The sequence below is a fragment of the Microtus oregoni genome, unplaced genomic scaffold (genome assembly GCF_018167655.1).
Source record: "Microtus oregoni isolate MIOR12 unplaced genomic scaffold, Mior012 000036F_ref0000092, whole genome shotgun sequence".
Classification (NCBI taxonomy): Eukaryota; Metazoa; Chordata; class Mammalia; order Rodentia; family Cricetidae; genus Microtus; species Microtus oregoni.
Window position 1 is genome coordinate 15452625 of NW_024543095.1, and position 27707 is coordinate 15480331.

The 27707-nt window shown below is 38.6% G+C and overlaps 1 protein-coding gene across 1 annotated transcript in view; it reads right to left on the bottom strand.

Annotated features, from left to right (window-relative positions):
* Lrpprc (leucine rich pentatricopeptide repeat containing) overlaps positions 1 to 27707 on the bottom strand; it is an 82600-nt gene that overhangs the window by 34836 nt on the left and 20057 nt on the right. Inside the window, exons 12-24 of the mRNA XM_041631059.1 lie at positions 27005 to 27123; positions 24339 to 24432; positions 21998 to 22064; positions 14926 to 14953; positions 13119 to 13176; positions 12007 to 12113; positions 11708 to 11785; positions 11349 to 11393; positions 10769 to 10882; positions 9834 to 9964; positions 9134 to 9219; positions 7600 to 7807; positions 3 to 127 (exon numbers count right to left, since the gene is read on the bottom strand). Of these exons, the coding sequence (XP_041486993.1) occupies positions 3 to 127; positions 7600 to 7807; positions 9134 to 9219; positions 9834 to 9964; positions 10769 to 10882; positions 11349 to 11393; positions 11708 to 11785; positions 12007 to 12113; positions 13119 to 13176; positions 14926 to 14953; positions 21998 to 22064; positions 24339 to 24432; positions 27005 to 27123 (1260 nt within the window). The remainder of the gene's footprint in view (positions 1 to 2; positions 128 to 7599; positions 7808 to 9133; positions 9220 to 9833; positions 9965 to 10768; positions 10883 to 11348; positions 11394 to 11707; positions 11786 to 12006; positions 12114 to 13118; positions 13177 to 14925; positions 14954 to 21997; positions 22065 to 24338; positions 24433 to 27004; positions 27124 to 27707) is intronic.

A 27707-nucleotide genomic window follows, 5' to 3' on the forward strand; every position in this document is an offset into this window, starting at 1 on the left:
ACCTTTCTGGATCAAATCGGTCTCTCCTTTCTCTATTAGCTTACACAAGACATCATGAATCCTGGGTAATATTTTATATTTTTCATGGCAGTCAATGCTGGCTTCAAGGGCAGCAGGTAAATCATCCCTTGGAAAAATAAATTGACGATGAAGAAAAAGATCTATCTAGTTTCAGTTTAGGCTCTCAGAAACAACACAGACAGGTATGTAATGAGCAAGGAAACTGTCAATACCAAACTTGAGACAAAACCCCTCAGCCCACATGGAGAAGGCAGGAAAAGCCTTTGCTCTTAACACGCATTCAGACACATTGCTTTCCCCGCTTTGTCTTTATACTTTGCTTTTTAAAGAGTGTTGGGGGGGGGGTCGAAAATGATGAAGGCATTTTCTAATTTTGCTATAGCTACAATCTGAGTGTGTATAGTAAATTGGTATCAGGCTGCTATTTCCACACACAAGGACTACCGTCGCGCTGTCTTCCCCACTGCTTCCGACTGGGAGGCACCTGCCAGCACCTTCCATCTCACAGCTGTATAGGTGAGCAGGAAATGGCCAGCCCCAGGCTTCAGAAGTAAAAAACATACAGTCCCTCCTAAAAGTAGGGTGTTCTTATTTATCAGTGAACTATACAATTCTGAACTTTTTGCCTTTAGGAAGGAGCCTTGAAAACCCTGCTTCATTGTAAATCATGGCACCTTTGTAAACACGGTACTTAAAAGAAAAAGATATTTTACTAAGTCAGAGTTTCTTAAGGGTGTTGAAAGATATTTTCGTGGGTCTTCAAAAGCCCCTTTCCCTTTGAAAGGGCAGGTGAGTGCACGGGGCCCAGAAGAACCTGCACAGAGGTAGCAGGCGCAATTCTGTCCAATGCCGTCCTCTTCTTCTTCTAGAATCATGGCTCTGCCTGAATAGAATAAGCAGATGGTGACCCTGGAGCAGGCCCCTGGACTCTCAGCCCAAGCACTCTGCTACATATTATGCTGTGAAAACACCACTGCGTTCGGGGCAATTATTTGTTTTAAGAGACTACACATTAAAAAAGAGAGCGTGAGATATGTTTCTAAGACACCGCTCACAACATAGACAAAAAGTGCACTCTGACAACCAGAGACTCCCGGAGAGACACTTTCTTACACATGCCGACAGTTCTCACAGAAGAAAGCCTTTCACCACGTACTGATAAAAGCCCTACACTCTGCTCATTACACAAATGCTATGTCACCCTAGATGAGATTACTACGGTATCTAGATTAAGATTTTTAAACTGTGCTAAGAAAGTGAAATGCAGAAGTGCTCACCATGATGAGCTGACATCGGTGGGAAACAAGCATGTGCTAAGCCAAGTCGGCTGTACCCCGCACTAGTCCTGTTTACAGTGCATCTTCTGGCACCCCACTGAGTCATTTGAATTTTTGTCATTTGGGGTGAAGACTAAATTACAGGTTAATTTCAAACCCGAAAGTAGATGTTGCAGGCTAGATTACTGTCATACGGAGGAAATGCTATAGTGCTACCACATATACTATAGTGTATATAATCAGTGTTTTCTCTAGCTTCACACACAGGCTCATGTATTCTCTTTCTACAGTGCCCTTCATGAAAAACTATGAACACATCTCTAAGAGGAAAACTAACACAATCATGTTTTTAAACAGCAAGATCTGCTTTTTCAAATTGACACCCAAACCAGAACAGCACTGTCTCAACTGTATTTCCCCTACATTAGGTCAAAACTATCAATGAATGAATGAATGAACGTCCTGTCAATCAAAGCGACACGTTAATAGTCCTCAGTCTCTAAACATATGCTTCCGAAGATTATACATGTCCAGAACAACAACAAAAAGGACAAGAATAGAAAAATGGAAATAATTCATATATTTTAGTCATTTTAAACACCAACGTTATCACTCCTAAGGCTGCCGACAGGATAAATTCAATCTACAAAACACTCCTTATAAATTGGACAGAACTAAAGTAAATGACTAGCTGGCTCCTTGCTATCTGTGTTTTGTGCATGCACCTTGTGGGTGTTGGTGTTCTTAAAGAATAAAGGTTTGCATCCCTCATGTCCTTTGCCTCATCCAGATGTTTTCTGGAAGAGCCTGGAAACAGGTGATGGAAATGAAAACTTGTACATCTGTAGGACTCCAGATTTTGACCTTCTACTGAAGAGAGCTGTCCCACTGACCCATGTGGGTCCTTTGGATTCCCAGCTCACTTTAATCTTTGCTTGGTCACTTGTCATGTATGTGTGTTACTCCGACACCACCGATGCTAAGTAGAATGAAAACTAAGAGTAGCAAAATAAGGGAAGAAAATGCAGCTGGGCACATTACCAGCCAGCAGACTGCCAGGATCTGCGACCTAGAGTTCTCTATGATCCCTTTATACACTTGGCAGACCAGAATAACTGCAAAATGTAGTTAGAAACAATAGTCCTTTGGAAAAAAACTTCTATTATGTCAACTCTATATTCAAAAGTTGACTCAGTTGCTTCTGAGTCTATTGTCCCTAAGGTTTTGTATATAACTGTAAAGTCTATCCACAGAAACCAAATTCCAGCCACTGTTTCCACAAACCGTATCTCTCTCTCATACATACATACACCCACACAATCTACTACATGACACTATTATTTCTAAGACAAAAATGTATTTGCACTATCTTTAAAAACCAGAAACCCTGTTGAAAATATATATTGAGGATCATATAAAATAATTCTCATAATTGAAATTATATTTTAAGAAAAAAAGCAGTCAATTTTGAAAAGCAGTATTTTGATTGATGAAAATTTAGAAGTGTTACCAAATCATGTGAAATAAAGATAAAACTAGAGAAAAGATGACTCTGTCATTCTAAATTTTAAGGACACATACACATTCCTAATAGAGTACACACCTAGTAAGTAATCTGAAAGCATCAAAGAGTTGCAGTTATTAACCAGAGAGGCCCATTCAATACTCATTTTAGAGTCTGTATTTCAATTTTTACAGAAACGATGACCATAATATAAATTATATATTTGCCTGAGTGCACAAAACCGAAAAGCACTTGTGACGCTTGCTCACATGGCAAATGAAAGTGTGTGCTGTATCAACGACAGAAGAGCACACACTACATCAGGCGCAAGCTGTGCTCCACATTCCTAGGAAGCACTCGCCCAGCCCAGAAACGTCTCTGTGAGGTTGCGCGAGACAGGATCTCACTGACAGCCTTTCATGGATGCCGTCATACATGTGTTCCACACAATGCTGACTGTCTCCTCTAGGAGACCTGTACACAACCGTCTATTCTCATCTGTAGCTTTCGACTCAGTCTCCTTACACAACTGTAGGAAATAACTTTTGAATCCAAGGTAGATACATAATTTAAGTAACAAAAAATACAACAAATATTGGTTTCTAACTGGAATAAAGTACTTCACCACTACGCATAAAATATTAGTGAAACAGCAATTTATTAAAGGGCTTACTGATTAAACAACCCTCAAATCAGAAATCACCAGAAACCAGAAGATCAAGGTGAGGTGGGTGGCATGTCAAAAAGAAACAAACAGCCCAAACGAACTGTGTTCAGGAAGGGGCGAAGAGGAACACTGCTCTGTCCAGAAGAGCAGCACCTTGCAAGAGCCAACGGGTTTTCTTTTTGTTTTTCCCTGTTCATCATCTATAAATGAGAAATCTTCAAGGAGACTGGTGTTGCAATTACAACTAATCCTCCCCAAAAATTAACTGTGTTGAAGGCTTTGTAATTTCCCTAGGTACAATTTAGCTGTCACTTACTTTAAAATTTACTCAAACATGTGCTCGGAGCAGCACTAACTTCACATGTCAAGTGCTTTCCAGCCAATTGAGTCTAAACTGGAAGTCGGTGTTAAACAACTGAGTGATTAGACAAGATAGCTCATTTCCCTGCTCTTTTGTTCAGAGTAAAATGCCACATTTACATTATCAGGCTCAACAGGATTTTCTGACAGAGGGAGAAAAAACCCTCACTGCACACTGTCCATAAGAAGCACATGAAGCCTGTCATTTACCAATCATCCTTCACAAAGCAATAGCCATGAATGTAACTTAATTACGACCCAATGATCCTTGACAAAAAATCATCTTATCACTGTCCTGTCCCCTCGGGCAAATGAAACACTTTTTGTCCTTTGGCACTGATGATGCTAAATTCTTAATTGCAATAATGGAGTAAAAGAGCCAAACCTCCTTAATTTCCTTTCAACATAGGAAGAGTTTTACTCTGGAAGGCAAGCATTCCCACATATAATAAAAGTATCCAGTACAAATGAAGACGCTCAAATTGAAGGGGAGTGTTTACCACAGAATAACCAGCATTTACAAGCATGCCTCTCATTTATGTAACATATGTAGCCAGGTTACACTGTTTCAAAAATCTAAATTTTAAAAGTTCACCTTATGGAAATTAGGACATTTATGAAAAACTCAATATTAATTTAGCAACAGTTCTGGGAAAAGAAATGAACAACATCCGTGCATTTCTAAATTATAGGCATAAATCAGCACACACAAAAACTCCTTAATGGGAAGCAGAAATTATAGCGCTTTGATCATCTGTACCTAATGCAATTCAGTTACGCAGCCTCGGCACCTTTCCACATGGAACAAAACCCCATGGATCACAGGGGACATGTGAATCTCAAACAGCATCGCATACTTTTAACTCCGTTCTCTTTAACAGCATGAAGACTATTCAAAAGCTATCTACACTCATTTTAAACAAGTCCTTTCTGCTTTAATAACAGAAGAACCCTGTCATCTCCCCGAACCAATTAGGAGTTGAGTAAGATAGATAAAATTTATGACAAAACAAAATATTTAAAAGAACATTTCAACTGGACTACATGTTAGAAAAGGGATTAAAGACTAGCAATAGGAAGCACACAAAAATTGAACTCTCTTTCCTGTTCAATGTTAAGTATTATTTCATGGGTAGTCTAAAAGCAGGACATTTACCAAATTCTTTACAATTATGGAAACCTATGACCATTGTGCTTTCCCTCGTCAAATACATATGAACAAAATGCACTCTTTCCAAACCCACAGTATATAAGTATATAAGGAACACAATCTAACAGTATTACTTCCTCTGTGTTTTATCCAAATACTGAAAAACCAGCTCAGAATGAAAGCCGACAGAACCTTAAAGACTTGCTTTACAACTCTAATATGAAATCGATATCCCCTTTCGTCTTTTGCAGTAACATGCTGAAAATAAATGACAATGGAGATTTTTTAAATGATGCTCTGAAACTGTTTCCATAATTTTATCCCAAGTTTAAATAAATATGACTCATTTTGCAGATCAGCTCATAACTTGCTGGAGTCAATAATGTGGTATTACTGAAAAGTCAAATGTTATTAAATCAAATCAAATACTTGTGCCCGTTTGGGTAGCCTGGTGAAGTTAATCCTGGTACTTGTCATGATTCTGAATTAATTAGCTAGCTTCTATCAGTCAGACAAAACATAATTGAATAAAAATTTCCAAGTCAGTGTTTTATCTCAGTGTTTACTAATGAAATGCTACCAGAGGAGTGGTCTGGTTTTTTTTTTTTGAAGGGGGGGTGATTTTTTTTTTGGTAGTTTTATAAATACAAAGTTTCCTTTGTTTCATTTTTATTATTCCCATAAATCTATGGCAGGCAACATAATGTTTTTAGTATGACAGAACAAACAGAAAGACCCTATCATGGAGCCCTCTCTGTAAAAACAAAAAGACAAGAAAGCAGAATAACACGAAAACAAAAGAAAGCTCTCTCAAGTGGTAACTTCTGTAAATATCTGCATACAACGACACCCTTTAAAAAGGTACTGACTTAATTTCCTCAGCCCAGCTAACAAAGACAGCCAATGTGAGGGGAGACAAATATCACAGAGCTGCTAAACTCCAGGTTAGCACTGCCCACGCTATGTCCACTGCCCCTGGCTCAGAGCCTCATTTGCAGGCCTCTTTTGGAAACCTTTCATGTCTCTGTCTTCAAAGTTCTCCTGTTTGTAACATACTCTTCTGCCATGACCTTGTTTTCTTTGTTAGTTACTTGGTTTTGCCCAGTAGTGTAGGAGGGCCTAATTCTTCTGGGCACTGGGCCCATTTCTTTCAAATCCCTGTGTAGAGTTCCATATGCAATTTGCAGAGATGGGCTTTTTAAACAATCAAAAAATTCCACTAGGAAGAATATTAATTATAGGATTTCTATTTAAAGTTGGCTGTGAGTATGAGAACTCAGTAACACAGCAATTGTCTGAGTCACTATTTCTTGAAACGCACGTAATGCTGAGACTGTGAAGGTGAACATTTGTACAAACATCTAACTTGGTAGCTGTTTATGATTGGATAGTTAAGCAATTGTTTTGTGTATGCATAATCCAAATGTACAAATATACATTTCCTAATAGAAAGCTGGCTAGAATATTTTCAATTCTTATTTTAAATCCAACACTATCAGTCATATACACAGTCACTATACTACCTAATAAAACCAACACTACCAGAAATTAAGAGAGACAATGAGAACAATTAAAATATAAAGTCAGTTTGTCTGGCGCTGATAGACGCCACCACAGGAAAATCGGGAAACCCTAATTACAAAAGAAGCAAATTATAAACAACATTCACCATGGAACAGAAGATAAACAGGTAAAATGAACGGAACTAAAACAAATCTAAAGAAAAAGAAGGTAAGGGGTGCTAAATTAATCTTACAACAATTTTTTCTCACTAAAAACCACTGATTTAAGACTCACTGTACAAACAACACCTTAACTTGGGCACCAACAAAGGCGTTCATTGCAAAGGGGAAATTTTCAACCTCAGAAAATCTTACCTTACCAACAAAACTGATTTTCCCATAAAGAGAAACATTTTTCAAATAACTATATTGGTACATGTGGTTGAATATCAAAGAGGAAGAACACATCAAGAGATCTGTTTATTACCTAGGTGATAATCATGGGGTATAAGAAGAAAAATCCAGAGGATCCCTATTTCTTATATTCATTAATAACCAGCACTTATTAGATCCAAAACTTAGAGGAAACGTTGTATTTATGTATTTCTTTCTTTAGACACAGGGCTCTCAATGTGTAGACCAAGCTGGCCTACACACTAAACTCACAGGAATGCCATTCTCTGCCTCCCATGTGCTAGGATTAAAGGTATGTGCCACTGACTTGTTTTTAGGTTTTGGAGTTTGGGTGTTACTCTGTAGCTAAGGATGGCCTAAGAACTGAATATATAGCCCAGACCGGAGTCAACTTCCTATAAGCCTCCAGCCTCAACTGCCAGAGTGCTGGAATTATAGGTGTCTGCCACCACATGCCCAACCAAAGATACAATTTCATGTAATACCATTACAACTTCCTTAATAAACAGTCACCAGAGACCTCCACAGACAGGTAAGACAGCCAAGTCCCAGGCTGCTGGTATCTGAAGGGATGCCTAGCCTACATTTATCCACCAGCAAATGACGCTCAAGGCTCCCACGGCACCAGAGCACTTGCGGAGCACAATCCCAAAACAATTAGGCTCACTCTTGTAATTCCAACATCCAAAATTCAATCCACTTACTTTTCCAGGTGCACAGTGACCAATGGAACGCTTATGTTGGTGGATGGCTTTGCTAACCCAAGAGTCACGATGGCTTCATGCAAACGTTTTACTGTTTCAATTTCACCTCTTAAAGCCGCGCCATTTAGGATGTGGAAAAAGGACGTGACTGTTGCATCTTTGATAAGTACATCCTTCTCTTTCATCTCCTTTAGAATGTTAATAGCATCTACAATGAAATAACACAAAAGACCCTTAGGTAATTTCATGTAGGGAAACAAACTGCTATTAAAACAGCATTTCAAGCCCGGCAGGAATGTAAATTCTAGTGTATAATGCCGATTTCAAGTTAATTACTACTTGCATTTCTAAACGAGACTACAATTATAAATGCACAATAGCATGGTTTTATCATTTCCCTGCAACTTTGACTACAAATTATAGATAGGGACTATGTGCCCGCTCTGCACCACAGAGCCCTGCATGGTCTGCCCTGGAGCTGGAAGATCCTTCTAAATGGATGCTTTTATCGTTTGGAGCTAACATCTGCTAAATCACACCATTGTTTCTTCAGCAGATGGCTTGTCAGGAGGCCAGATAATAAAGATGTGTTTACACTGTATATACAGCCAGACTAATGGTCTGATACCGATAGGGCCTGTTTGCTGTGTCGATACTAATTAGCCAAGCAGAGCCAATGAAAGCTTTCCAAAAGACTGCATGTTAATACATTAGATTCATTAAGCTTCATTAGGAAGGCAGAAACAAACATTTTATGATATGAAATAAGTGCATTTTTATAATGCTTGCTCTTAATTATTACACTGACAAAATGTTTTGAACACTTTACAAAAAATGATTTTAAAAAAAAAAGCCAATTTGTGTTAGAAAGGCTTCGTAGGAAAAATGTCAATATTCAAATCAAGTAATTTCCTCTTCTGTTTCTTCCAAAAATCGAAGAGAGGAAAGAAATGTAAAGAGGAAGTTCCAATATAAAGCTGATAGGAAGACTGGATTATTAAGTGCAATTCATTATATTATTAAGCTTAGCAATTTTTTAAAATGGAAATTAGAGCATGCAAATCATCCATGTAATCAAATTTGCTTTTTCAACTAAAGTATACATTTTGTTAATGTTACAAAGGGCTAAGACAAAACTGCACAGTTCAGATTCTTATCTACCAGGTTGTGTTTACGGGCTTTATATTCAGCCTTCAGATCTCTTTAAGCAAAAACAAAGCCATTAGTGCAGGCATATAAGTAAATTGTGCCATAAGTCATGATCTTCAAACGCAATCCAAACAGCAATGCTAATAAAAACTAGCTGCAGAAATGCAAAAGGCACCGAGCTGTGCAAATGTAAATGACAAGCTTGCCAATCCATTAAAACTAATGGCCTCCACTGTCCATGCAGCTCTGGTTGGATTCACATGCAAATTTGTATGCAAAGTGTTCAAGCTCTTTGTAGGACATGATACACCATTAATATCAATTCACGTGTTATTCCAGTGGCAAAGATTGGCACCGCGTATTTCCTCTATGTCCGCAGGCTTACCTTGGAGCTTGCCGTGCTTTCCCAATACTTTCACAAGGCCTATATACTTGGCAGTGTCAAGAACAGCAGAAGGATCTAAGCGGTCACTATAAAATAAGTCACAGTTACATTAAGTCAAGTAACTGAAAAAGGATAGTCATATTCATTTTATTACTGTCCGAAGTTAATCAGACAGCTTGAAACTGTTATGATACTGGCTCTGACATATAACTTGTTTGAAACCATGTGTCAATCCAAAATCAATTACAGACAGGTGACTGCAGAAGTAAACACGCAGAACCACATACGCTGCCTCACTGCACAGGGAGACACTGAAGACACACTTTGCCTTCACTGCCCTTTTCATGACTCCAGCTTTCACTGCACACATTCAAATACCTAACATGACTTGTTTCCGCATTATAAATCTTTAAGTAAGGAAAACAAATGATTCTTGAAAACCAACAGAATCTTGTGTACATATATAGAAAGGGAAAGATACTACAGCTTTTAAGAATGCTCCCAACACCAGTCCTTGGCTTGGAGAGCTAGAAGGTTTTACTGAACTGAAGAGACACACTGAAGAAAGAACGACACAATTTAAAAAACAACAAACAAAAAACCACTGATAGTAAAAAAAATTACTAAAAACTACTTATGTCAGTAATACTCAGTCCACCAAGGGCATTTTAGATACTGGCTGACTTGCCAGGGTACTTACAATTCTTGTTTCAAGTTCAATGCATCTTCTGCATTATCATGTCGACAGCACAAATTTATTAAAGCTGCATAACCACCAATAACCATATCTGATTCGTATTTTGCTTTCACTTCAAGGGCTTTTTGCATATTCTAAAATAAAAGGATTTAGTGAAAAAGAAGAAAATAATACAAAGGCAAAAATAGTATCTTTTTTATTGTGGTGTTCAGAGTTTGGGAAAAGCTAACAGTACTTTAAAAATAAATGGTTTCTCAAGTCCGCCTTAATAGTCTAATTTCCAGACTTGGAAATACACATAACTGAAAAGTTCCTCAGAGTAGTTCAGTATACAAGTGATGTGACAAAATCTGTTTTAGAATGTGACAGAGCCATGATGCCATCTCAGAGTTAGTCACAGTGTTTCTTTCCATAAATAACAGGCATAATAACATTGAACAAGAAACTTTAAAAAGTGCAGTGATACCCTACAAACTGCAGATATACTAACATGAACACAAAGTACAGCTGCATGCCTGCTGGAGAAGGCAAGGGACCCTTTATCTCAGAAAGCTTTTTCCTAGCAGGAAAATGGAATTTCAATCCCTGCATTAACAACCTCGGTATATTTGACTTGCAAATGACTACTGCATGTATCAGTTGCTTGACAATCTAGATATGAGACCGGAGCCATGGCTTGAAAGGACATTTGGCATGTATGATAAACCTATCACGGCTGTTACTATCATTCACTTTGCAGATTATCATAAACAAACTACAGCAACCCGCAAACATGCCATTCAAGGAGTCGCTGAAATTAGTTAACCTTTCATTTAATTGCTCTGTTCTCAGCATGACACATAATAATAAAGTGTAAAAATCATAAACATTATATTAGGTTGGACTTCTGTGGTCTATGTGGACTATTTCACCCTACGAGCATGAGGTGTTCACGCTACCTCCTCTGTGCAGAGCACCAGGATGAGCTGCTTGAGGACGTCTCCTACAGGCTGATTTTCAGCTTTTAGTTTTTCAAGTGTTGATTCCAAATCAGATGAGGCCAGTTGATGAGACTACATGGGAAAAGCAAGTTTACTATGAAAAGAAAATACAGCCCTCATCATTCTCCCCTCTAAGCTGGCTTTCTGAACTGTCAGAAATGCTGCAAGGATGTTAATCTTGAGGTCTGCAGATGGAACGGACTCCAGGGGCTTATGACTCTCAAGATTATATGCAAATGCAAGCATCATAGACCTGTCTGTTGGTTTTTCTGAGATGGGGGACAGTTTTACCAACTCAGAGGTATACAAGATAACTTTACAGGGACATTATTTGGAATGTTCAATTAGATGCAGTTAAACACACTGGGCGGTGGTGGCGCACGCCTTTAATCCCAGCACTAGGGAGGCAGAGGCAGGTGGATCTCTGTGAGTTCGAGGCCAGCATGGTCTACAAAAACTACTTCCTGGACAGGCTCCAACACTACAGAGAGACCTTGTCTGGAAAAAGAAAAACAAAAAACAAACAAAACACACTTACTTTTCGAGAATCTACTTTCTCGCTGTCAATCAGCACCTTAACATCCTAAAATTGGAACCAAATTTTTAAAGAATTAGAAAACACAATATAAAAAACTGTTAGTGAATGTCAAAGGTAAATTCTGAAAGCCCCACCCCATTTTAATGTTGAAAAAATTCTATTTATACTGCATTACTCATTGTAATTACTTTAGATGTTTCCTTTACTGTGTAAATAGTTTCTACTAACAATCAATAAAAGCTTTATTTTTACTGTTGTTATTGGGAAAAAATTGTGTCACTCCAAATTAAATTTAAATGAGATTTTTAATTACATATAGATGAAGCATTTAACAAAGTTGGCTGTTTACACTCACACACCTTGATCAATTCAGGGACATGGTAGTTATCCAGCAAATTGCGAATGCCTTTGTAGATGTTTTCAGGAACTTTAACACCCTGTGAGAAAGAAATGGGGGGGGGGGGGGGCAGGCAAAGAAAACACTGAGTTTTAGAAAAACTGAAATTTGTCTAAGAGAAATTATCTCAGATATAATTTAAGTCTCTAACTCTTGCATGTCATTGAGAAGTGGTCTGGTTGTACTTAAAAGCAGCAATTTCAAATCTAATAGATACATGTCAGGCAGGACAGGCATTATATAGCAAAAATGAAATGGTACCATCTCCTTCAGCTGATGGAAGTATTGTCTCAAATGCTCCTCCTTGGCCTGTACCTCTGAGTCACTCATGCTGTCAACCAAGTTATAAAGAAAATAGCCAACAGCTTCTGTAGAAAAAAACAAGGGAGAGCATTCTACTGAAATTACCGAGACTGTCATGTTATCAAGATTAATTTATAAGAAATCATTTTGGTGTGAGATGTCACCCTGATGAGAGGCTCTGAAATGGCAACAATGATCACTGAGGCATAGAGATTATGTGGATTGGGAGCACATATCTAGCTGGTGAGTGAAAGGAATATTAATTATTTTCAGACCGAGTGACAGCTTTTCAGTACAGCATCTTATTTCAAACTATTTTCTCCACACTCTGTGACAGAAGTGGTCCTGCCCAAGGCCTCACCCCTCTCCTGTCCAAAGCACAGGTAGTGAGTGTAAATAGATGTCTTCACATATTTCTATACTAATTTTTTGTAGACAATATTTTGAAAATAAGAAGTGACCAATAAATACTGAGCAGAGAAAGTTACATTACTATTAATGAGCAGACACAGTAATCCCATGGAGAGCTGCCTATTAGCCAATGAAAATCCAAGATAACAAAGATGTTTAGTAACAACAGTCATTTTCTTATGCATTCAAGCATAAAATTCATAGGGCCATGTGTTAATGCCTCCAAGAGGAGGTTTGAACTTTCAAGAAGGGGACTTTCTTACAAATAGTCCTCACTCATTAAATGCCTGAATTATGACTTTTAGGTAATAAGTTATATTTAAGTCAAAAATCTAAGACCTTTACCTACTTTGCGCATAAAGTTAACTACACCCACAAATGCTTAAATCATAAACACTGAGACTCACTGGCTTCTAGACCTAGGTCCACAGAGGCTATCAGAACACCTCAAAGGCTTCACAGTCTGTCTTCAAAAATAATAAAACTATATACACTTTAGAGATCTCAAAATGTAGTTATTGATACAGATTATTAGAATCAAGTATTTTCAAATGTTACTTTCAAAATCAGAGTGTTTACTGCTGTGATCCTTCTGGCCCATCAATACACAGAAGAATGGGTTTGTGGGTAAGTTACAGTCATCTAAATAGAAACGCTACCTGTTGGTCCTGGAGGGTCTTGGCGGTAACGTCCATTCTTGTACAACAGTTCTGTTATCTGGTAAGACAGAAAATCCATGCATCACAGCAAGAGGAGCAAACAAAAACAAATACATTTATTATTTTTAGAAGACAACCCTGCTGTTTAAAAACAAATGACCCCTGTGTCATAGCAACCCCACCTACCCACCACAGAGGTCATTCGTTTTTAAACAGCAGGTTTGTCTTCTAAAAATAATAAAAAACATATGAAGGAAAACTGCATCATTTTATGAAACATCACAAAGAAAGGCTCTAAAGTGATTCTTCATGTTGAATTTAAACTCTCAAAGCTAGTTCCGAGAACCAGAAAAATCTCTCAGGACTGTAAAGCATCATTTCTCATTAGTGTTCAGAGCCCACTCAAGCTGGAGCAAATGCCCCCTTTTGAATAAAATACTAGGAAAATAATAAGTAATATGTGCTGTACCAGAAAATAGTATGTTCTTTTTATTTCTCAGTGACATTTTTTTCAATCACTTAAATGAGATTTTAAAATGAGCCAAAGATTCAAATGTGTTTGAATTCAGATTCTTATCAATTCAATTCAAAGATATTAAAATTATACACAAGTTTATTTCTTAGCATTAATTCTATGACAAAATTTTAACTTAAAAATCCAAGTATACACTTTATAATCAAAATTAATATACACCTATAATACTGCCTTCTAACCATGAACAGCATTTAACCCCATAAATCCTTAGGCTGAAGACAGAGCAGAAGCATACAGTAGCTGTCCAAAATGATAAGGGTCAGAACTACCATGTGTAGTCTACAGCTGAGCTTATCCCGGCATACACAATTAGCGTTAATCAAAGTCAAATGTCAGTCACCTGGATCATTTGTTGGCTAATACGGGAAAGAACAAGACTGATCATATGCCACCATGAAACACTTCACTTAATGGCCGTCCAAACAAAGGGAAGGTAAGATTAAAAAGAAAAACAGCCTTTTATAGGCTGTCTATCAAGCAACACACATAAATTTTACAGAGACTGTAGCTGCAGAAAACATGCAGACAGTTATAGTATTTAGTAACAAATGTGAACAGACACATTTAATGAATACACCAGTGAACGTCTCCATGGGCTATATATATAACCCAACTGTATACTAAAATCAAGTACAAAGTCTGAATGGCAGCTGTAGTAATACTAGATACTAGAGAACTGGATGAAACTATATTTAAAAAAAAAAAAGTGGGCCTGATTTGCCTAGCATATGTAAGGCTCTGGATTCCACCTTGGCACCAAACATACAAAACACAACAAATTTAAACTGTGGACTTTAGTATGTATTCTGATCTTCTTGGGCTGATATTTTTCATGCAATCATTAACTGTTCTTCTGCCATAAAGAGCAGCTGACTTCTTTACAAAGCAGTGGGTTGGTCTATGTACCATTTGCATACAGGAATACATAATTACAGATACACATATCAAGAAACTGGGCTAGAGATGATCTCAACGAACAAACACTCAGGAAATGTGAGGCACCACCAAAAAAATTTATTATGCCTATATATAAGATCAAATGTCATCACAATAAGTTCTGAAGTTTTGTTTTGAAAGATGAAAATCTTAGTAAGAATTTAAGATTAAGTCAGGCTACTTGAATAACATTTTCCTGCTGTTTTAGAACTACCAATATCAAGATTTTTAATTCACTAGCTTGTAATAATGTACCAGATGTGTGAAGCTATTAAAACTTGCTCTCAAAGGCTTTTCAAGCATCACATTATGGTTTGCAGTATTAGGAATACTTACCTTGCTCCAAAGATCTATATTCTTAGACCTGCAGAGGGCAGCAAAGGATTAAAAATAAGCTCAAAGGTCCAAAAACCATTTTAAGTCAAAATGCATCAGTAATTACATTATGTAATACATAAAAAAAAAATCGATGCTTTATCAGGTAAATAAATGTCAAATTGAACTATTTAAGAAAAGCAACTTAAAAATTTTAAAAATTAACAATGGTTTGGATATGGACCATTAAAAAGCCACGTCTGCATGCTGGGGTGCAAGTCTGAAGGGCAAGCTTATTTGCAGGTGCCCCCCAAGTCTGAGCTACCTGTAAAGGGAAAACAGCAACTCAGATAGAGATGGGGGCCATCCTGACAGAGTGAGCAAGACTAGCATCACTGCTGGATGCTAAGGGATAATGTCCTTTGGATGTAACTCCCTGAAGAGGCAATAATCCAGCAGGGAACACACAACCTGAAGCTTATGGTTCACTAAGAAGTACACATTTTGTAAAAAAAAAAAAAAAAAATGCTAATATCATAAAAGACAAAGTTATTCCAGAATAGAGAAAATTTAAAAGAAATGGCAATATCTATCCATGAACTGAACTTTGTACAAAAGGGTATAAAATATAAAAAAGGACACAAATTTTAAAATGGAAACATAAATTATGTTAGCTAAAAATAGCCCAGCAATGTTTAAATTCCTAAATTTGTTAACTGTGCTGAGGTTACATTACGGCTGTCCTTTTAGAGTACATACTAAAATATGGAATGGTAGAGGATCATAATGGTAATTAAGCTAAAGTAATTCTGAAAAATCCATTTCTCATATACATATATGTGTGTATATATGTATGTCACACAGAGGCAGTAAAAATGAGACAAAATGCTAAATGTTGGAGTATAATATATTTGGATTCTTTGTATTATAAAATCTGAAATCAATTCAATGAAAGAAAGAAAAACTATAGTACAAATATGGTCTTTTTAAATGAGACACAATTTTCAAAAACGGTCAACAAATGAGTGCTGGCTTCCCATCACTGCTGAGTTTCATGCTCACGTGTCCAGAAGTTGGACATATCCAGTGCAAAATGAACAAGACAGTGCTTCTGTGGTTCCACTGTTTACAATGCCAAGAACGTCTGTTTGCAGAAAGGTGTTCAAGGATAGCCTCTACTAAACTTGAATAAAGAAGAAAAACATCCATGTGGATAGAGAGATCCAACGTGGACAAACAAAGAACCTCCAGGATGAAGGTCAAAGGAGCAGTCTGGGAAGGGGCAGACTACTGTGCACAGCACACAATGAGTCTACACCACAGGTCACCAGCACTAGGCACCTACACATCTTTTTAGCGTAAGGTACTGATGCATCTAATTACTGGTCAATCATGAATGGTAGAAAACTTCCTTCCCTGCCCACGCCCTGCATTTAAAGTTGATGACAACATCTATGGAAGCATTTTCTTAAATGTCTGAGGAAGGCCGCAGTGAGCCTATATTTGGTCATAGGTTCTCCAAATATACTGAACCCTATGCTTCTCAGGACTAACCTTTGACCTTTCCTACTGACTTCCCTGGAAATGCCTTTAGAAAAGCTGAAGCCTAAGTCTCCAGGGAGACTATTGTTTTGCCCTTAAGGCCAGGCTTCTGTGTAGTCATTCAAAATTACGTATCATTGAGAATACAGAAACGTGGCACAATTATAGACAAGCTCAGGTGAAGGAGTTACATCAATGTCAGGATAGCAGGGAACTTCAGGAAGACAACATGGAACCGAGGAAGGATACACAGAGGACCTTACAAGAACAACAGACAGTCTGTGGGTGACAGCTATGTGTTTGTTTTATATGGTGCATTCAACTTTGAGATACTTCACTGAATGTATAATACAATTCACAATTTAAAAATGCAATAGAAATTTCCCAAGTTCTCATAACTAATAAAACACTGGACCCATTTTAAAGCCAGTTTGGATGGCAATGAATCTTGGTGCTTGTTTAATAAGCAAATAATCCTTGCTTCTTTTCGGCCCACACAGAAAATAAGTTTCTGAGAAGGCGGAATTTGTAAAGGACAACGTCTTCTAAATAAGAACAGGTTTTTAAAACACACTGGCAATGGCACCACTTCTGCTGAGGACTGACTGCAGGTTTTCAGCAAGCTTTTTCTAGAGACATAATGGAATTTGGGAGGATAATTTATAACAAAACATTAACATCTTGATTGTTAGTGGAGTTAGAGTCAGAAAGATCTGAGTGACGAGGACAGCGCTGTCTGTGCTGCTATCAGCCATCCTCCAGTTCCTCCTCCAGCGTGTGTACGGCCAAGAGGAGTAACTGTGAGAGCCGTAATGCAGAACAAATGCAGTGATTGGCTCCCCACATTCCATTTTCTATACCAATTATGAAGTAGTTAGGAGCAAGCATCTCATTCCAGTTCTGGTGAGGTCAGGACATCATCGATACCTACTGTTTACAAAAAGGTGTTGAAGATTTGGCATTAACTTGATGACTCCAGTAGGGCTAAGGTCAGTCTTAAATGTTTAGATTCAAAAACCTGATCTTTCATTTCAACACGTGGCAGGCAGTACTCCTTAACAACAAAGATTTCTAACTGCCGAGTTCCCACTGTTGCCAACAAGTCAGAATACCTAACCACAGAGTTCTTTGTAAGAAACCCTGGCCTGGTTGGGCGCACGCCTTTAATCCAGCACTTAGGAGGCAGAGGCAGGTGAATCTCTGTGAGTTTGAGGCCAGTCTGGTCTACAAGAGTAGTTCCAGGACAGGCTAGATAGCTACAGTGAAACCCTGACTCGAAAACCAAGGGGAAAAAGAAAAAGGAAACCCTGGCCTGCCACCTAACCAGTTCTCCACCGTCTTTTTTGTAGGGGCTGGCTTCAGTGCCATATCTGCCTCCTAGCAATGGCTCAACACTTCGGACTATTTTCAATTATACATTCAAGGAAGTTTTCTCTTTTTCACTTAAACTTTGTTCTACTGTTTTGATAAAAGGAAGAAACATCTTGCTCATTCTACATACAATTTCATCCTAGATTTGACAGAGAACGCAATTTCCAAATATCTGTTTACTTATTTGAAGACAGGATCCCATGTAGCCCACATGGGCTTTAAATACTCTATGGAGCTGTGGAGGTATGGAACTCCAGGTTTTCCTGCGGCCAATCCAGCAGGCTGAGATCATAGTCACAGATCAACTTGTTCCACTTCACACGGTGCTGAAGACTGAATCCAGGGAAAACATGCATGCCAGGCAAGCAATCTACCAGCTGATCTACATCCCAAGGCCCTAAAATATATTTTATGTAGCTTCATTTTTAAGAAAATTTAAAGCAGAAAATCTCTTTATAATAATCACGAAGTGGTATTCAATTTAAACGACTTAAACTTAGGTGACATTTCCTAAGCATGTTATTAAGTCATTTATAAAACGAGACACTATATACAGACACACAAATTTTGGGGGTGTTGTTTTAAAATGACAGCATGATTACCCTGTCTATTGTTCCCTAACTGGCTTTAGAAGGTCCAGACAGAATGCTGGCAGGTAATAAGTGTGTCTTCAAGCAGGCATGGTCCGGAGAGGTGCCATTCAACAACTATGTCATGAGCTTGTGGCTGAACACTACCCTCTATCTAAGACATAAGAAAGTAATGGTCTTCAAATTATTATGTGAAATGGTTGGCAAAGAATCTCAGTAGGCAGCCAACACATGAAGTGGCAGGGGTTGTGCATACCTGTAATCCCAGCACCAAGAAACAGAAGGGTCACAAATTCAAGGTCATGCTCTACTATATAGCAAGCTTTAAAGCCAGCATGGGTTTGGTTAAGCCCTTACGGGGGGGGGGGGGGGGGGTGGCGACACAGAGATAAGAACCAGTAAGATGGTTCAGCAGGTAAAAGGGATTTTTGCACAAGCCTATAACCCGTGTTTGATCCCCCGAACTCAGCGAAAGGAGAAAAATCAACTCCTGAATTCTGACTCCTACCCAATAATAAAAAAATATTTTAAAAAAGAAAGTGTGAGCCGGGCAGTGGTGGCGCACACCTTTAATCCCAGCACTCGGGAGGCAGAGGCAGGCGGATCTCTGTGAGTTTGAGACCAGCCTGGTCTACAGAGCTAGTTCCAGGACAGGCTCCAAAGCCACAGAGAAACCCTGTCCCACCCCCCACCCCCCAAAGAAAGTGTGCTAGTTAGATTTTTGACAACTTGACACAGCAGGGTCATCTGTGAAGGAAGAAACCTAATTGACAAAATGCCATCAGACTGACCTACAGGCAAGCTGTGGATCGTTTTTAATTTTTGACTGATGACTGAAATGGAAAGGTCCAGCTCACAGCGAGTGGTACCACCCTGAGCAAGAGATCCTACAGAGATATAAGAAAGTAAACTGAGCAAATCATAGAAGTAATTAGATTCTTCCATGATCTCTGCTTCAGTTCCTGCTCCCAACTTGCTGCTTGAGATCCCTTCATGATGGACTGAAATAAACTCTTATAAGGAAAAATTGCTTTTGGCGATGGTGTTTTACAACAATAGAAACTTAAGAAAATCTGAGCCAAATACCTTATTACCCAAACATACTAGGAACAACTACCCACTTAGGCCCTGGACCTTCCATAACTACTAAAAGAGTTTTATTGAAGTTGCATAATAATAAGATATATACCCAAAATGACTTAGATATCTAATTACAAAGATCTGCAATATCCTGGGTTTCTGATTAACTTGCTTTTGGAACTAATCACTTCTCATGAGCCTTTATCTCCAGTAAGTGTAAGGCACTTCCTACGCTAACGAGGACTCTACTGACAACAGCACGGTCGATCCATTTATGAGCCAAGTCATGTTGTTTTGTCCTAGTCCTAAATTTGCTCGCATAGCATATAACATGTTATATCATATAACACGACTCTTAAGCGCACACACAACAGGTGGCTTGACTATTATATGGAATGTTCTGAGAGATTTTAAAATATATTACAATTTATTTTGACAACAAATAAAAGACATGACTATATTAAAGCTTACATAAAGGATAAGTATATTAATATAGTTTGAATTTTTGTTAGTTTTGGGGTGAGTGGAAGGAAAGAAGTGACCCCAAGTTACAGATGTCTCTGACTACACCCATACTCTTACAACATTACTCCAACCTGAAATTTTACTGTATCCACCACTAGCCACTGACAGCCAAAACTGTGACACAATACTAAACAGCTGGAGAAGGAGCTCCGAGACTTCACTCGGCTCAGCCACCGCCCTAGCACATTTTAGGAGTCTGTCCCCATCAGATTGCCTTAGCTTTATGACCCAAGTACTTCCACAAGTCTGAAATTCTGAAATATAAGCGGACTAAAAAATAATGAAATTAAAAGAAATATCCTTAACTTGAAAGTTTACGTGAAAAACTAAGCCCTTCATCAAGAACATTAACATTATCCCATTTCATTTATTAAAACAGTATGAGTTATTTCTTAAAAAGCTGGTTCCATTGAAGTTCTATCTATGCAATTACAGTCTATGCTCTAGAAACCTTTCTACAATTCTCTCATCACTGTGCAGCTGTGCAGGAAGGCAGGCATTATGTGGAGGTCGGAGGACAACTTCTATGGTTTTGTTGGTTTAGGGACTAAACTCAGGCCACCAGGCTTCCCTGTTTTTAACCACTGAGCCATCCCATTTTTTTCAGATTTTATCATTTTTCTTTTTTAAAATGTTTGTGGTAGGTATGTATTTATTTGTGCAAGTGCAAATGGGTATGTATTCATATGTATATGCGTGAAGTGGCCAGAGGCCACCTTTCCACCTTATTTTGTGAGATAGTCTCTCACTGAACCCAGGGCTCATTGATTAGGCAGGCCAGCTGGCCAATGAGCTTTGGGGATTTGCCTGTGTGACCTTGGAAGCGCTAGGAGTACAGTGGCAGGCAGCCTTCATGCCAAGCTCTGCACATGAAGACATGCCCAGGGAAGTCAGAGAACAGCTTGTGTTCTCTCCTCCCACGTGGAACCTGGAGACTGAACTCAGATCACGAGGCCTGGTAGCAAGTGCCTCTGCACATTGAGTCATCGCACTGGATCAATTTAGCATGGACTTAATGTCAATCAGATGACGATATACTTCAAGTACTTACGGGTAAAGAAATATATGCTGCAACACCCAGCACTGTTATGTCTACAACTTAAGAGTAGTCCAGCAAAAAAGAAACAAATGAGTATCTATGTGCACAGCAACAGGAGAAAGCAAGTAAACAGCACAGAATCAGGAATTTGTGAAAATACAGGACAGGCAGGCAACCAAGGAATTACTAGTGTTTCTGTGCGTGCGAGTGTTCATGTGGCTAAAAAAACAACAAAATTTGGACGCACTAAGATACGGCTTAAGTTTTTCCCCAAGGGTCCACGTGAAGGACGCTTGGTGAGACCCAATGGTCCCTGCATCACTGGGCTGTTGTCCTGGGACGGGACTGTAATTCTGAACACTGGGACTTTCACCAGAGCAAGTGGTTAAAAAATGTGAGTAAACAAAACCACAGAGAAACCCTGTCTCGAAAAACCAAAAAAAAAAAAAAAAAAATGTGAGTAAACCCAAACCCTAAGTCGCTCTTTGGCTTTCTGCTTTATGACATGACCATTCCCTCTCACTTTTCTCATCCTGATGTGGTGTTACACTTCAGCCAAGAAACCCCCCCCAGATCCAAACCGACACCAGCACATGCTCTTCTCTGTAAGGGTCACCTGTGCTGGTATCTCAGTGCAGTAACAGAAAACAGTCACACACGTGGGAAAGTTCGTTAATTTTCCTTGAACATGCGAGAATAGCAACACGTACAGAATAAAGTCATTCTCAAAGAATAAGCTCAATATGCACACAAATCACTTCTTTCTCTTTTTTTTTTTTGAATAGAACTGGATCTGTCTTTCTTAGAAAAAGTGATAGAAAGGCTGTCCAAACCCAATCCAACTGAGAGGAAAAGCCTTTCTCCAAAGTAGTTCTCATCATCAACAGATCACAAGGACAAGAGAAATCAGTCCAACAACAGAGAACATTGAGGCTGATAATCTTACCTCCTAAAGCCTAGAATTAGGCTGCCTTTCAAAGAATTAAACGATAAAGGCAATGCATTCGATTCCACTGCAAAAGAGAAGCATAGTCAAAATAACTCAGGCCAAACAAACAAAACGACCACACTGAGCTATAAATGATCTGATGACATGTTTACCTACCTTTTTACTTCCAACTGGGAAGTGTTACTTAAAAAATAAAATGTTTCAGGTGAAGTTACTTAATGAGGCAATATATACATCTGTAACAAAACATTCTTTAAAGCCTTTTGCTTTGTTTTCATCAAGAAAAGAATTTGTAATTATTCCTTAATATAAATAGTAATTACTTGAATCCCCCTGCTACATAACTGAAACTGTATACTCCTTGGCACTGTGACACAGTAAGGAGATTAGAAAGATAACTTCCACTTACTGAAGACAAAAGTAAGTTATTTTTGTCATGGCTCCTGGTGAACTGTTCCCTTTCTCATTCCATTTGGAAACACAGAGGGGCAGCTAACCACAGCACAGGTAGGCCTTACTTCCGCTCCATCACCAGTGCCACAGCTCTTCAACGTCTCTGAGCATTGGCTTGCTCTACTACACATCTGGCACTTAACAGTCCACAACTTGAAATGTTTCTATGTGGACTGCTAAGCCTGATTTTTCATGTAAACCTTGACATAAAACTACTTTTTAATCAGGAATTGGTGACACAAACCATTAATCCCAGCACTCAGGAGGCAGAGACAGACAGGAGGATCTCTGTGAGACCAAGGCCAACCTGGCCTATAGCCTGGTCTAGAGTCAGTCAAGGCAACACAGAGAAACCTTGCCTCAAAAAAAAAAAAAAAAAAAAACCCCAAAAAACAAAAAACAACTTTTTTGTTTTATAATGGTTTAGTTTTAAATGACACAGAGGGTTGCTGTTGGGACTTTCTGATTTTGTTTTTGCTTGCAGCTGTATTACAATGGTATGATCAAGTTAATTGGATCATTACACTAGATGTAAAGCAGTTTTTGGATGACAGAATGAGTGGGGTGAAACAAATTCATAACAGAGGCAAGTCCTGAAGATGATAATACAACTTACAAAGAGTAAGATACCTGGCTTAATTTTTAAAAGGTCATAGAAAGAAAATCATCATTAATTTTAACTCACCTATACAATCTGAATATATATCAAACTTTAACTTTTAGCACTTTAAGAAGATCAAACCTGCTTTGTGCCAGGCATGATGGTACACCTTTAATTCCAGCATTTGGAAGGCAAGAGACAGAGGCAAATCTGTGAGTTCAAGACCAACTGGTCTATACAGCAAGTTCCAAGTGAGTCAGGGCTACACAGTGAGACCCTGTCTCACAAAACTCCCAAAATAAACAAAATCCTGCTATGCTTTAGTTCAAATGTATTTCCACAACCTAAACGCATGACAAATAATCAAAATAAAGAATGCTGAAAAAAGCCAGGTGACAGTGCATGCCTTTAATCCCAGCATTTGGGAGACAGAGGCAGGCGGATCTCCAGGCTAAAGGCCAGTCGGGCCTACACAGAAAAGTCCTGCCTTGGGGAAAAAAAATGCAATTTATTAGGGGCTGGAGAGATGGTTCAGCAGCTAAGAGCACTGGCTGTTCTTCCAGAGGACCTAGGTTCGATTCCCAGAACCCACATGGCTTACAACTGTCTGTGGCTCCAGCTCCAGGAGTTCTGATACTCTCATAAGGACATGCATAAAGACAAATCCTAATGCACATAAAATAACAATAAATTAAATCATTTAAAAAATATGTCGAATAAAAAAAATGTAGAAAACGGCAAAGTTAGAACTAGATTTTGCTTCTGGTTCAAAGAACCCTTTGATCAAATTATTCTCCCTCACTGTGCCATCTGTCAATGGAACTGACTTCATGTGAGGTATGTATACAAGGAGCTGATTCTTTTAAATGCTCAGCAAGCATTAGCTATGCTTTATGTTAGCCAAATCTGGGCACAGCTTCAAATCACTAACCAGAAGTCTCTACAAAACAGGCTGTGTCACCTCAATTTCAGAAAACTGAAGCAAGTAGATATTAACAGATTTGTCCCGTGTCACTTACGAGCTCATAAATGACAAACAGGACCCAGTCTTTGGTTTATCACATACCCAGCTACCACTCTTAACACCATGGCGTCTTCATGCTCTTTCCAACCTTAAAATTACTTCCAAAGTAGCCAAGTTCAAGCCATATTCTGGCTTCTCAGCAAGACCTTAACACAAGCTGGACGTGTTCTTGCTTGCACTGTACAAACAAACCACCATATACATGCTCTCAGTGGCGACTGACGTCAGCACCAAGCCTACTTCTCCCACGGAATACTTACGAAGTGACAAAACGTTCTCTAAGTTCCCATTTTTTGCTTCACTTCTCACTTCAGCTTGAGTAAATGTATTACTTTGAGGTAGACATTCATTTTCCTGGGGATAAAGTACACATCAATGGTAAGGTTCTTCAATTAAAATACTTCAATATGCCTTTCTAGTTCCCTACCTTTCAAATACCAAGATAATCTATTATCTCTTTTAAAAAATAATTTTTCTAAAACTACACATAGTTGAGTAACCAAACCTTGGCAAAAAGAAACTTCAAGCTACAGTGCCAATAGCCCAAATAAACACTATTCAAGACAGGCAACCTGAGGTGAGGGAGTGGGAACTTGGATTGGTATGCATAGTAAAAAAGGATAGTTTGTTTTCTCTTAAAAAAAATAAAAATAAAGACAGGTGACCTGTTCACATGTTTACTACACAAGACATGACAATCCTCTTATAAAAGAGCTTCAACACAGAACTGAAATAGTGGTTAAAAGAAATACATATTTTTACTTCATGGATTTTTTTTTTGTTGCTTGCATAAAATGTCTGTGCCAACAGGCGTGCCTGGTGCCTGTGGAGCCCAGAAGAGGATGTCAAATCAGCTAGAACTAGAGTTACAGATGATTGTGGGTGCTGAGACTCAAACATGGCGCCTTACTATTCTTAACCACCGAGCGACCTCTCAAGTCCCACTAAAATGGTATTTTGACACATATGGTACAGATCAAATTTATTTAACTCCAAATAGTTTATCACTTCACTCAACATTAGATAATGTAAGTGCATGAATAATAATTTAGTTCAAATGTTTCTTTACAGTACAATATTACAAACCACCCAGACAATAAAAGGCAAAGAATAAAAATAAATTATGTCATAGCTATAAAATATCACACAAGCATTAAAATGATTTGTAGAATTAAATATTGCTCTAAGATACCCACTTTTTCAAAGATATTTCTTATGTACACTCATATATGAAAGGGAAATATTAAGAAAAATGATTATCTAAAATATAAGACTATCTTAAGGAATCACCCATGGGTGAGTTATACAGATCTACCACCTGACTAATGGTCTCCATGTATTAATGAATGGCATATAATACTGTCATATGACAGTATTGTTGATTCTGAGCCAATAATACACAACACTGAAATTGTAACAATGAAAACAAAAGGCAGTTGAAATAAGAATGAGTATAATCAAAATTCACACAAGTTTACAATTTAGGTCTAATTTTCTCCTAAAAGAGTTCAACAGTTCTGAAAAATCAAGAGTAGTCACAAGACAGCAGTGGAACTTCAGGCTGTATGTCTGCAAGGAATGAATTATGGAGAAAGCCGCTGCTTAACAGTAACTCCCACGGTAAAGTATGTACAGCATGAAGTCAACAGCTTCTTCTGAGAACTAAGGAGGAAGACTGGAGAACGGAGCTCATTTGCTGCAGTGATTTCCTGGCAGACACCAAGTCCTGGACTTGGGCCCTACTAGTACAGCATAAAAAAGCCAACACGCTAACATACGCCCACTGTCCCAGCACGCGGGAGGTGGGGACAAAAGGTCAGAAGTTAGCCAGTGTCCCCACAGTCCCCATCTTCCCCTGAAAAAGGGAGCGAGGAAGGTAAGTACAGACGTTCAAGATATAACTCTCGATTTTCAAATGATTATAATATGAAGTTATTTCACAGAAAGGAACACTCTTACAAAAATCCAGACAGCACTTAGTAACTTCTGCCCTACAGCTCTTCCTAGCAAAATACATGTTACACATATGGAGCCTGCACCGGCCACTCCTAACTGGACATACAACACTTTACCTTAAAATTAGAAAACCCAGTATTTTTGTTTGTTTTGCTTTTTGAGACAGGATGTCTCTGTGTAGCCCTGGTTGTCCTGGAACTTGCTCTGTAGACTACGCTGGCCTCAGATTCACTGAGATCTGCTTGCCCCTGCTTCCTGAGTGCTAGGATTAAAGGTGTGTGCCACTACCGCTTCAGGTATGGTTCAAATCAACTTTAGTTTTAATTATTTATTTCACTATTTTATGTGTGTAAGTGTTTGCCAGCATTCATGTCTATGTGCCTAGTGCCTATGGAGGCCAGAAGAAAGTATCAGCTCTCTTGGAACTGAAGTTACAGACAGACAGCTACCACTTGGATGCTGGGAATCAAAGATGGATCCTCTGCAAGAATGGTCAGTGCTCTTTAACTGCTGAGCCATCTCTCCAGTCCCCATTGTCAACTTTTCAAATGATACTCACAATATCTTGCCTTTTCTGGCAGGGTCAAAAGCATGGCAGAAAAAGTGTTTCAAAGCCCAACAAAGATTATTTTTCAAATACAGAATAATAAATATACTATTAGTAATGTATTTTGGAAAATTATTAAAAAAAAAAAAAGAACGAAAATTACAGGTGCTAGGGTAAGACCAAGAAGTGAATCTTTTCTATGCTTCTGCTATCAGGACAGTCTTACCAAGACAGAAGAAAGACACTGTTTAGCCTGCAAGTTAAACCTATTACATATACTAACCAGCATGTTTATACAGTCTTAAAAACTACATGCACAAGACCATTTTAGTTCTTCATTCAATGGCGCTGTTCTTTCTTTCTAATGCTAATGAAACATTAGGTGGAGAGTATCTTCTTCATTAAAAGCGCACTTGTACCCACCTGCAAAGCAGCTCGAACTGACTTTACATCATCAAAGCAAGGAAACACATAATTTACATATGTGTCTTGATCAGGATCTACTCCCAACTCCTTCATTATTTTGAGTATATCCATTATTCCTAAGAGATAAAACACAGCAGGGCAGAGATGAAGAACTTCCAATTCAGGGAAGTCGCAAGGTTGTTTGCTGAATCAGTGAGGAAATTTCCTCAGCACTCTGTCTGAAAAACAAAACACTGTAGCAATTAAAATAATCCAAACTCTAGGGAAATAGACATGATTTGCCTAGGCCGTGCTCACCTACTAAGACGGTCACGTAATTGTTATAACCAATCAAATAGGCTCACTTTATTTGGAGGCAAAATTCTACTTTTTGAAAAATAAGGCCCATCTATTCCACCCCGACTCAAGGAGCACTTTTAATTTCGGGGTGTCCTCAACACAAACAGCTTCCTTTGTATTCTTCCTGCTTTGTTGTTGAGACAGGGTTTCTCTGTAGCTCTGGAGCCTGTCCTGGAGCTCACTCTATATACCAGGCTGGCCTTGAACTCACAGAGATTCACCCGCCTCTGCCTCAAGAGTGCTGGGATTAAAGGTGTGTGCCACCACTGCCCAGCTCAACCCTTCATATTCTTATTTTTACGCTTCCAAAGTTTAACAAAGGAAGTTTGGTCCTAATTCCAAGCCTTTCCTCTCATTCACT